We start from the raw sequence: 12,683 nt of genomic DNA, 5'->3' as shown, positions 1-12,683 counted from the left end.
CAGGGTTATTCAAACGACATCTTATGAGCTTATAACTTGAAGACTGTTTAGTATTTTTGTGACTTAAAGATCAATTAGTGTGACCCCTGAGTTCAGAAAGGTGAATGGAGGGCTAGGAGTAGCAGTCACTTTTGGTGATAGGAGCACACTCACTAAAACGTCTAAAACTAATAACCCTGACCATACTAAATCCGGTGGAGAACGTGGAGCAACTGGATCTCTCAGGCACTGCTGGTGAGGGTGTAACATGGTCAAGCCACTTTGGACAACAATTTGGCAGTTTCTCCTAAAGTTAAATACACGCTTATCTGAAGACCTAGTAATTCCAGTCCTCAGTGTTTATCCCAGAGAAACGAAAACATGTGTCAACACAATGACTTACACACTAACGGTTATAGCAGCTTTATACATAATTATTAAAAAGATGAAAACGCAAAGGTCTATACACAGGTGAATGGGTCAACAATTGTACTGCTTCCATACAATGGACTTCTACTCAGCAATAAAGAGGGACTACTGAAACACCAACAGTACTGGGTAAATCTCAAAACATTATGCTAAGGGGAAGAAGTCTGGCTCAAAAGAGCACAGGCTGTATGAAGTGATGTGATGTTAAAGAACGGGGAAAACTAAGCTAAGGTAATAGAAATTAGATTAGAATTGCTTGGGAGGGAGTGGTTATTGACTGGGAAGTTCCTGGAACTTACCAGAGTGGTGGGAATGTGCTACATATTCGTTGGTGCTGTGGTTACCCTGGTGAATACATTTGCCAAAAACTCATAGACTGTACACTTAAAATACGTGTGTTTTATTCCATGTAAATTAAATCTCAGTTAAAAACAAAAAAAAATTACATGATGACCCAATCAACGATGGTGACTGGAAGCAGGGGTCATGACGTTCTTTTATGAGGAAGTGTATTCTTACAAGGTTAAAAAAAAATGAGCGTGGAGATGGGGAAGGGGGATTTCCAAGTACCAGAAACTTTCCTAAGTACTGACTTAAAGCAGAAGAAAACTTGGAAGCGTTCTCTATTTTACAGAGTGAGGGAAGGACGTTGCGATAGTTGATGCCGGATATGGGCCAGCCTCTAGTGAGGTGCCGATCCAGTTCGACCCCAACTCCCGCCAGGGGTCCCACTACGCCCAGCGGCTTCCTCGGGAGCAGCCGCCGCCGGCAAGTTGCAGTCGGGAGGGGAGGGCGCTCGCCGGCGTCGCGCTGACGTCACGCGCGTGCTGACGTCGGCGGCGGCCGCGGCCTCTAAAGCGGGCTGTGTTGCGGGGGGCGCCGAGTTTGAGTAGTTTGGGGGCCGCTCGGCGCCTGGCGCTAGTCCCGCCGCCCGCCGCGCCCCGTGAGCCGCGCGTCGGCCTCACCGAGCGCGTCCGGCCCGTTCCCGCGGGGACCCGCACTGGCGGCTGGGCGGTGCTCGGCAAAAGTTGGTCCCTCACGGGCGGGCGGCCATGGAGCCCCGCAGCATGGAGTACTTCAGCGCCCAGGTGCAGCAGAAGGACGTCGGCGGCCGCCTGCAGGTCGGCCAGGAGCTGCTGCTCTATCTCGGCTCCTCCGGCGCCATCCCGGACCTGGAGGAGGACCTGGGGCGCCTGGGCAAGACGGTCGATGCGCTCACCGGCTGGGTGGGCTCGAGCAACTACCGGGTAAGCGGCGGCGGCGGCGGCGGCGCGGCCGGGCCGGGCACGCCCTCTCCGGCCAGCCCTTTAATCCCGGACGTGCGAGACCAGCCAGGCGAGCCCCCGGGGTGCGCCTGGCGCCTCGGAAACGCCCCATGAAGGGGAAACCTGTAGGCTCAAGGGTCCCTGGACGCGAGCCGGGGACTTAGTTCCCACCAGGACCAAGTTTTTCCCCAGTTATGAACAATGACAAATTCAGCGATTCCGTGACACAGTGCGGAGTTTTTTTGGCATTAGGACACAATGTTTAATCAGCTGTTTAACAACTCATCGATACTTTACATACAGAAAGCGCTCGAAGACTTTCTGCATTTGTACGTATCTTGTAAACACTATTAAACCAAGACAGGACATTAGGATACAATTTTTAAGTTCAAAAGAGTGTCAAGTTAATCCCTGTTAATTAGTACTTTTTATCTTACTTAATCTTGTTTCTTTTTTTCTTTTTAAAATTTTGAGTCTAGAAGGTTGTGTTCTTCGTCTCTGAGGGATCTTTAGAGCTTAATCAGGTGCCTGATTGCCTGATTAAGTTTACCGTTAAATCCAATACAAAGGTGCTGACCCCAGGGCATTATGTATTTGTTTCATTTATTGTCTACGGAAAGTAGTTGAACGCTTCCTGTTAGTTTTGCTGCAGTTGAGGACTGCGGATTTGAAACCTGTGTGCTAGTAGGTGACCTAGTGAAACGTGTCCAAGTGGATTAGTTGATGAAAAAAAATTACGAGCTACAAGAAGACTGAGTATTTTGAAGAGCTGGTAGTAGGCAGGCTGTAATGTAGCCAAGTTGAGAGACCAGGTAAATATTCTGTAATGAGCCTGTACTGTAGTTTTTAGCAGTTATCTTTTTTCTAGTCTTCTGGTGGCAGTGTTGCTTTAAAATGCTGGCTCAAATCTACGGATGAAGTGATTTTTCTAAGTAATTTATGCTTATAATCCTGCGAATAGGCTGTACTTTGAAAGCTTTATTCTTCTAGAGTAGAAAGTTAAACTCTACAGTTACTATGCAGATTTAATGGTGAAACTTACATGAGTTTTGGAAGGGGTTGACTTTTACAAGGATAATAAACCCTATTGGAATTAACCACCTTGATGCTCTATTACATACTATTTCATTATTTTTTAAAACTTTAGAAAATGTTAACATTGAATGATATATCAGAACTGTTTGGGAGGTTATTATTTCTTTGGGAGAAACAAGCTAAATTTACTTACACTGTGAGGACATATGCACACTCAAGATAATTGATTTTATGTTGCAACATAGGCTGTTGTAGAAAGTCAGCTCTTTGGTAATGCTTGCTCCCCTTCCCAAGTAAAGGGTGTCACCTTCTACGCTGGCCATAGGGAGTTGGCTTTGGACCATTTCAATCTTCAGTTATACCATCGTGTCACCTTCTACATCAGCCATGGTGAGTTGGCTTTGGACCATTTCACTCTAAAGATGTACCTTCAGTGAATGGCATTTGACCAGTCCCATCTCTTGAAACACATCTCTTGGCTTCTGTAATACCACAATATCCCAGTTTTTCTTTAATGTCTTTAAGCACTACTACTCAGTGCTGTATTTTCCTTTCAACTGGTCCCTAAGAATTAGAATCCATCAGGGATCTGACCAGGTTCTCATCTCTTTACTATACTTACTGTATCAATCCCACTACATGAATTTTAGATTCCATGGTCTCTTGCCTACTTAAGGCCATTAATTCATCAATTCTACTTTCTCCTTCTTGAGTCATTAGTTCTCTTCTTTCTACTGAATGCTGTATATAAAATCTTTTCTGACGTTGTTAGAGGGCATTTGGGTTAGTTTCTTCCTTGGGTTTTATAAACTAAGTTACTAAACTAGGTCATCATTTTTTACCCAAGGTACAATAACACATATTTAAGTCTTTAGGAAAAAAGTGTATTGTGGAATTTTTTGAACATACACACAAATAGAGAATTGTACTTAAATTTCAAATTATGCTGAACAAAATGCAATTTTCTTCAGATTTGGTACTGCTTTAGAATTTGAGTATCTTAACCATCATTACTTCCAAAAATTTGAGTGATTATACTATATGTTGGGTATTGTTCTAGATACTAAGGATCCAGCTGTGAACAAAACTAGTAAGCTCGTTCATTTAGCTTCATTTGGATATTTATTGAGTACCTACCATGAGCAGGCACTCTTCTAGGCACTTCAGATACAGTAGTGGGAAAACCAAAATCCTTGCCTTTGTGGACTTAGATTCTAGTGGAGGTAGAGGAATACACACAGATGAGTAACTAGAATCTACAATATGTTAGAGGTGGTAAGTGCTTTGGAGAAAAAAAGCAGTGAAGGGAATAGGGAATGTTGGGCAGGATGCAGGTAATCAAGAAAGGGAGGTGAAATTTGGGTATAGACATGAAATAAATATAGGAGTGAAGGATGATTTAGGCAGAGAAAACTGCAAATGTGGAGGCCCTAGTTCTGTGGAGGAACATAAAGAAGGACAACATGGCTAGAGTTTATAAGTGAATGATGTATTAAGAAAGATGAAATTGGGAGATGGAAAGAGCCTTAGAGGATTTTATTCAAAGTCAGTGGAGGGTTTTAGGTAGAAGGGTGGCTGCTTTGTGGAGAGTGGACTGTAAAGATGGCGATGTTGAGAAGTGCAAGATTTTGAGATACGCTTTGGTGATAGAGCCAATGGGACCTCCCGTTGGGTTGAGAGAGAGGAATTAAGAATAATTGTCTTTCTTGAGCACCTCTCGTATACTCGACAAATTGATGAAGGAGTACTTGAACCTAGGGAGGTTAAGATTTTCCTACTCCCTTTCTCTACTTTTCTAAAACTCTTCAGTATCCTATCATTTATCAGTTCTACTTTTTTATATTGTTTATCTGCAAATGTAACAGTAAGTTGAGTCTAAAAATGGAGAAATAAATAGTATTTCTATAACTATGAAGTGCTGAACTAAGTAATATGCTAAGATTTCAAGTCTTCTCAGAATCCAAAATCACAGCCCCTTTGCCATTTGAAGGATGAGACTTTCCAATGTCAGCTTCACCTTGATTGTATATTATAAACTCTGTTTCTTAAAATATACCATTTCTTAGCTTGCTTAAACAAAACTTGAGATCTATTTATATATGGACCTTGCCTATTCTTTTTACTTACAATAAAGAATGTCCACGTTTTTAATTTTTTACTGTAAACATTCTTTTACGTTGTCTTCTTGTATATATGCATGAGAATTTGATTAGGGCAGTGATTCTGAACCCTGTCAGATTCAGTGCCCTCTTTTAATGTCTCCCTTGTAATCCTGAAATAAAATTTATAGATAATACCGAAGACACATAATTTTTTAAAATCCTAATAATGTCCTAGCTGTACTAAAAAAAAGGAAAATTATATGTAATTTGTAATGACATAAAATAGAATTCAGTATGTAAATGCCCCATAATGGTAGCTAGATGGCTGTACCAGTACATAGTTTTGCTGTAAATGCTACTACAGCCAGTTCAGACCACTACGGGTGTGTGGTTGCTGGGGATTCAGACTTACAAGTGGCATTACTATTGGTGATTGTGATATCCTAGAACTGTAAATCCTGAACCTTATTTTCCTTGAGTACTCCAATTGAAGAGTTTGACCGCCCCAATCCAGTTAGCTTTTAACTGTCCCAACTATCCCACACGCCTCTAGTCTGAGCTTACATTTCCTGGTCAATCAGTCACACCCAGCATTCATTCTTAATTCTCTTCTCCCTGTTCATACTCGTTTATGGTCCTGATTTGATAAAATGGAATCCTGGTTAATGCAACTCTGCCTACCTCCACACCTGTGGTGCCTACATCTGCAACTAAAGGTAGATGGAGAAGAATACAAAACCTCTGATTTCATTTTAAATTTCTGACCTTCAAGGGGGCCCTAATTGGTGGCTGGCAATCATCTGTATTTTCTAGTTCATTCAGTCTTCGACAAACTATTTTATATCTGTCCCGCCCCCCGCCCCCAGACCTACCAGTATCTCTTCTGTATTCAGTGTCAGCTAATGGCCTTACTTGCTACTTTACTGAGAAAATTGAAGGAATTGGAATTTCTTAAGATTCCCATTAGGGTATGTACCCACCTCCCAGCATTCATACCCATAGCAGGCTCTCGGTGTTTGTTAAATCTAAATTAAAGCACATTTGTCCCTTGATTTACCAGCTGGAACACTTATGTACTAAAACCATGCAAAAGAAAAGTTCTAGGCTCTGATAATTTCAAACAGGATTTTCATTTACTTGAATGGCTGGCAGCAGGGCTGCTAAGTATGGCCATGTACCTTTGGGCTGCACAGCTCCAAGAAATAATTGTTGTACTACCCCCTCCCCCAGTTTAGAATAACTGTTTTTGGGTATATGTCTAGAAGTGGAAATATTGGATTATACTTCTGTCTTGTCCCGCTCACTTGATCTAGAATTAATCAGTACCTTTAATTTTAAGTCATTTGTTTCCCTCCTTTTTTTGAGGGAAATAGTTTTATTATATAATTACATAAAAATAACCTGTTACTTCTTTTTAGGTTTTCAATTTTGTAAGCCATCAGGTTTTACTTACTTGATCTGTGCATACAAAGCTCTACTTGACAATTATTCTATCCCATTCTTTTTTTTTTAAGATTTTATTTATTTATTTGACAGAGAGAGGAGAGAGAGAGAGAGAGAGAGAGACAGCAAGAGAGGGAACACAAGCAGGGGGAGTGGGAGAGGGAGAACAGGCTTCCCGCTGAGCAGGGAGCCTGATGTGGGGCTCATCCCAGGACTCTGAGATCATGACCTGAGCCGAATGCAGATGCTTAACGCCTGAGCCACCCAGGCGCCCCTAGTCTATCCCATTCTGTACTCATTTTCTTAGATGCTGAGTTAATTTGTGGAAAAAATGTACTGTAAACCATTAATATTTCCTAATGAGAGGAGCATTACAGGAAGTCTGCTTGTTACAAAGAATACATATCTTTTTTTCTTTTCTACTTACAGTGGAAAACATCTGTGATTATGAATTAAGCTTATCTTCTTCCTAGATTTCAAGAATTGTTGTTAGGCTGACTTTTACATGGGAAATTCTAGTTGTGGTTCTTAAATCGCAAGTAGTCATTACTATCTCGTGCATTTATTTAGCTTTGTTGTTGGACAACATTTCTGATTTAAACTATTTGGCAAATTAAACATACTGAATTGAATGAAACTCTAGCCAAGGCAACAACTTGCGTGTGATTTTATTGACATCACGTTAGTTACTCAGATATGTTAAACCACTTCTGATTCAGAGGTGAAAAGGGAGAGTGAGAAAGAGAATGGGAAAATGACCCTAAAGGTTCTGGGACTTCTTGGGGTTAATAAAATTTCATAAATTTTTTTAAGTTTCGGTTTTATGGCTTTAAAACACCCTAAAATTTAAACTTGGTCTTAGCCCCAAATTTGCTTTTTAGAGTTTCTGTTTTTCTGCATGTTAAAAAATGTTATTTTTGCTTTTAGTTTTTTTAGTATTTTGTTTTATACTTTTATATTTATAATTTAATATGTCTCTATTCTTGCTTTTGTGTTTTATATGTACCTGTTAGAAATTTCGTACACTAGTTTTGCTTTTATGTTTTAAAGGACCTGAATGGAGGGGTGCCTGGGCCGCTCAGTCAGTTGAGCCGTCTGCCTTTGGCTCAGGTCATGATCCCGGAGTCCCAGGATCGAACCCCCGTATCAGGCTCCCTGCTCAGTGGGGAGCCTGCTTCTCCCTCTGCCCCTCTCCTCTGCCCTCTGCTCATGGTGTCTCTCTCTCTAGAATAAATAAATAAAATCTTAAAAAATAAAATAAACGACCTGAATGGAAGCATTTGAGTTCCTAAGGAAGTGGTGGGGAGCAAATTGGAATATAGCTCTAGTCTTCTTCTCTTCTTTCTTGATGGTTTCTTATTCTACTGAAAGGACCCTTAGCCAAGATATAGGCTAAGTTGAAAGATGTCCAAATGGAAATTCAGGAAAGTCATTTGTCTCTAGCTCCATGGTAAATTTTGGTATTTGCTATATTAAATTCACCCACCATATTCTTTAGGAATGTGTTGGCTTATTATTGGGTCTTTATTTACTAACCCATGTGAATTTTAGAATCAGCTAGTCAAGTTGCACTAAAAAATTGGGGCTTTTATTGGAATTACATTGAATATCCTCTTTTTGGGGGAAGATTGGATATCTTTCTTTTTTTTTTTTTTTTAAAGATTTTATTCATTTGACAGAGAGAGACACAGTGAGAGAGGAATACAAGCAAGGGGGAGTGGGAGAGGGAGAAGCAGGCTTCCCGCGGAGCAGGGAGCCCGATGTGGGACTCGATCCCAGGATCCTGGGACCATGACCTGAGCCGAAGGCAGTTGCTTAACGACTGAGCCACCCAGGCGCCCCAGATTGGATATCTTTATAATGACCTCTTTTACCCATGAAAATTATTTGTGCTTTTTTTTTTTAAGATTTTATTTATTTATTTGAGAGAGGGAAAGCAAGAGAGAGATCACCAGTGGAGGGAGAGGCAGAGGCAGAGGGGGAGGGAGAGGCAGAGGCAGAGGGAGAGGGAGAAGCAGACTCCCCACTGAGCAGGGAGCCCGATAGGGGCTCGATCCCAAGACCCTGGGATCATGACCTGAGCCGAAGGTGGATGCTTAACCAACTGAGCCACCCAGGTGCTCCTATGTTTTCTTTAATATGTCTCATTAATGTTTCATTATTTTCTCCAAATAGGTCTTACACACATTTTGTTAGATTTATTCTCATAGTTATTGAGAGTATAAATCCTATTTTTTATTTTTAAAATTATGCTTTCTGATACATTGAAATGAAATGGCATTTTGGATATTGATTTTTGCGACCAACCTGCCTGTAATTCAAAACATTTTTTCTGCAGTTTGTGGATTCTTTTAGGTTTTCTCTACATATGGTAGTCCCTCCTCATCTGTGGGGGATACATTTCCAAGACTCCCCAGCAGATGCCAGAAACAGCAGATAGTACTATACACACACTATGTTTTTCCTTATACATACATACCTGTAAGAAAGTTTAATTTATGTTAGGCACCATAAGAGATTAACAGCAATAATAAAGCGGAACATTTATAACAATATACTATAATAAAAGCTATATGAATGTGGTCTCTCTCAAAATCTCCTTGTACTATACTCACCCTTCTTGTGATGATATGGGATAATGAAATGATGAAATGAAGTGAGTTTAGTGATGTAGGCATTGTAACATAGTGTTAGGCTATTATTGATTTCTGAAGAGGATTATCTATCTACTTCTGAACCACAGTTGACCTTGGGTAACTCAGGCTGTGGAAAGCAAAACTGGGGCTCAGGGGGGACTACTGTATAATAATATCAGATAATAATAATAGTTTTGCTTCTTTCCAGTTCTTTAGTTTTGCTTGGTTTGGGTGCATTGGCTAAGACTCTCAGAATTAGATTGAGTAAAAGAGTGTGGGCCTTGAGTTGTTCTTTTGTTTCAAGGGTATGTTCATTTCACCATTAGGAATCACAGTTCCTGTAATTTTTTTTAAAAAAACTTTTTACTATAAAGAATTTTGAACATATGTAAAAGTAGACAGAATAAAATAACAAATCCACCCACAACATTCATCAGTCCATGGCTAATCATGCCCCATCACTTTGTCACAAATCACAGATACATTGTTTCATCAATGAGACTTTTGATTTAGTGTCTGGAAGATAAATGTTCTTTAAAAAAATTGTTGGAGTGCCTGGGTGGCTCAGGCAGTTAAGCGTCCAACTCTTGATCTCAGCTCAGGTCATGATCTCAGGGTCTTGAGTTCAGGCCTCACGTTGGGCTCCCAACTGGGCATGGAGCCCACTTAAAAAAAATTATTAAAAAATTGTTAATTGTTAACATAACCTCACCACCATTATCATATGTAAAAAAAATAATTCCAAATATGCAGGGTCAAATTTCCAGTTTTTAAAATGTCATGCAAATTTTTAAATTAGATATTTATTTGTTTGTTTTAGTAGGCTCCCACCCAACGTGGAACTCAGTGTGGGGCTTGAACTCACGACCCTGAGATCAAGACCTGAGCTGAGACCAACAACAGTTGGATGCTTAACTAAGCTACCCAGGCACCATACACTTAGTAGCCTAAAGCAACATAGGTTTATTTTCTTACCGTTTTGGAGGTCAGAAGTCCTAAATGGGTTTCACTGGGATAAAATCAAGGTTCCAGCAAGATTGTATTCTTCTAGAGAACTTTGAGGAGATAATTTTCCATATTCTGGAAACCGCATGCATTTCTTGGCTTAAGGCCTCTTCTTATGTCTTCAAAGCCAGCAGTATAGCACCTTCAAATCTTTCTGACTACTGCTTTTGTCATTGCATCTCTGTTTACTCTCCTGCCTCTCTTTTATGAGGCGTCTTGTGGGCCCAAGATAACCCAGAGTTATCTCCCCACTTTAAGACCTTTACCACATCTTTAAAGTTCTTTTTACCACATAAAGTAACATTCTCACAGGTCTTGGAGGTTAGGATGTGGACACCTTTGGGAGGCCATACCTCAGTCAACATGTTTATTAAGTTTCTTTGAATTTGTTTCTCCCTCAGTTTCTGTTTTTAAAAGTTCTTGGATTTTAGGGTGCCCGGGTGACTCAGTGGGTTAAGCGTCTGCCTTCAGCTCAGGTCATGATCCCAGGGTTCTGTGATCAAGTCCTGCATAAGGCTCCCTGCTCAGTGGAGACCTTGCATCTCCCTCTGCCCTTCCCCCACTCTTGAGGGTGTTCTCTCTCTCTCTCTCATAAATAAATAAATCTTTAAAAAAAAATGCTTGGATTTTATTTGTAGAGTTTCCCACAGTTATGTTTTTGCTGATTTCATTCCTGTGCTGCTAGTTCCTCTGTATTTCCTATAAATTGGTAGTTGAACCTATAGCTTGATCAGATTCAGCCCTTTTTCCCCCTCAGGAGGCACATAGCATCAAGAAAGCACATAAGGTATGATAGTATCTTTTTATGATGTTAGCAACCATTAATGTTCAGTGTTTAGATTTCTTAATTCATTAGGGTTTGCAAAATGATACTCTAATCTTGTTATTCTTTCACTTATTAACTAGAATACTTTTATAAAGAGATATTTAGACCATTTACTTCTGTTTGGTTACTCATTGGCATAGTTTATAATAGAAAGGCAGGCATACTTCATTTTGTTGTGCTCTACATTATTGTGCTTCATAGATACTGCATTTTTCACAAATTGAAGGTTTGTGGCAACCCTGCATTAAACAAGTCAGTTGGTGCCCTTTTTCAGACAGCATTTGGTTACTTTGTTATCTCTGTGTCACATTTTGGTAATTCTTGCAGTATTTCTAATTTTTTTTGTTGTAGTGTGTTTGTTGTGATGATCTGTGATCAGTGATCTCTGATGTTACCATTGTAATTGTTGGAACCACACCCACTCAAGATGGCAAACTTAATCAATAAATGTGTTCTGACCACTCCACTGACCAGCCATTTCCTGTTTTTCTCCCTCTCCCTGGGCCTCCCTGTTCCTTGAGACACAACCATATTGAAATGAGGCTCTACAGTGGCCTCTAAATGTTCAAGTGAAAGAGTTGCCTGTGTCTCACATTAAATCAAAAGCTAGAAATGATTAAGTTTAGTGAGGAAGGCAAGTCAAAAGCTGAGACAGGCCAAAAGTTAGGCCTCTTGTGACAAACAGCCAACTTGTGACTGCAAAGGAAAGGTTCTTGACGGAAATTAAAAGTGCTACTCCAGTGAACACACAAATGATAAGAAAGCAACACAGCTTTATTGCTGATACAGAGACAAAGTTTTAGTGGTCTGGATAGAAGATCAAAGCGGCCACAATACTCCCTTAAGCCAGAGTGTCGTCCAGAGCAAGGCCCTAACTGTCTTCAGTTCTGTGAAGGCTGAGATTGGTGAGGAAGCCATGGAAGTTTGAAGCCAGAAGTTGGTTCATGAGGTTTAAGGAAAGAAGCCATCTCCATAACATAAAAGTTCGAACAAGTTATTCAAAAGATCTAGCTAGGATGATTCATGAAGGTAGCTACACTAAACAACAGATTTTCAATGTAGATGGAACAGCCTTATATTAGGAATAAGATGCCATCTAGGACTTTCACAGCTAGAGAGGAGAAGTCAATGCCTGGCTTTAAAGGACAGGGTGACTCTCTTGTTATGGGCCAATGCAACCTATGACTTTAAGTTGAAGCCACTGCTTCACTTAAATTGTGAAAATCCTAAGGCCCTTTGGAATTATGCTAAATCCACTCTCCTGTGCTCTATAAATAGAACAACAGCGCCTACGGGAGAGCACATCTATTTACAACATGGTTTCCTGAATATTTTAAGCCACTGCTTAGACCTACTGCTGAGGAAAAAAAGATTCCTTTCAAAATATGACTGCTCGTTGACAATGCGTCTGGTCACGCAAGAGCTGCAGTGAGATGTACAATGAGAATTATTGTTGTCTCCATGCCTGCTAATCCATTCTGCAACCCATGGATCATGGAGTAATTTTGATTTTAAAGTCTTACTGTTTAAGAAATAACATTTCGTAAGGCTATCGCTGCCATTAGATTGTGATTCCTGTGATGGATCTGGGCAAAGTAAATTGAAAACCTTCTGGAAAGGACTCACCATTCTAGATGCCAAGAAAATTCATGACTCCTGGGAAGAGTTCAACATAACATAAACAGGAGTTTGGAAGAAGTTGATGGCTTTGAGGCATTCAAGGGAGGGAGTAACTGCAGATGTGGTAGAAATAGCAAGAGAACTAGAATTAGAAGTGGAGTCTTTGCTGTGCAGTAACTTTATCTTGATGTAGTCCCAATAGTTTATTTTTGCTTTTGTTTCCCTTGCCTCAGGAGACATATAGAAGTTGCTACAGCCAGTGTCAAAGAAGTTACTGCCTATGTTCTCTGCTAGGATTTTTATGGTTTCAGGTCTTACAATTAGGTCTTTGATCATTTTGAGT

The 12,683-nt window shown here is 40.4% G+C and overlaps 1 protein-coding gene across 2 annotated transcripts in view; it reads left to right on the top strand.

The window, feature by feature from the left end:
- The first annotated feature begins 1,261 nt into the window (after window positions 1-1,261).
- CLASP2 (cytoplasmic linker associated protein 2) overlaps window positions 1,262-12,683 on the top strand; it is a 177,864-nt gene continuing 166,442 nt past the window's right edge. For both annotated transcript variants that reach the window (XM_028107057.2, XM_028107058.2), the window contains exon 1: window positions 1,262-1,655. In XM_028107057.2, coding sequence (XP_027962858.1) covers window positions 1,461-1,655 — 195 coding nt within the window. In that variant the 5' untranslated portion in view covers window positions 1,262-1,460. The remainder of the gene's footprint in view (window positions 1,656-12,683) is intronic.

Source organism: Eumetopias jubatus, unplaced genomic scaffold (assembly GCF_037043125.1).
Source record: "Eumetopias jubatus isolate StellerSeaLion01/CBP00866 unplaced genomic scaffold, mEumJub1_p1.0 scaffold_1, whole genome shotgun sequence".
Taxonomy (NCBI): domain Eukaryota; kingdom Metazoa; phylum Chordata; class Mammalia; order Carnivora; family Otariidae; genus Eumetopias; species Eumetopias jubatus.
The sequence above is the reverse complement of the archived record's forward strand: the minus strand, read 5'-3'. Positions and strand labels throughout refer to the sequence as shown.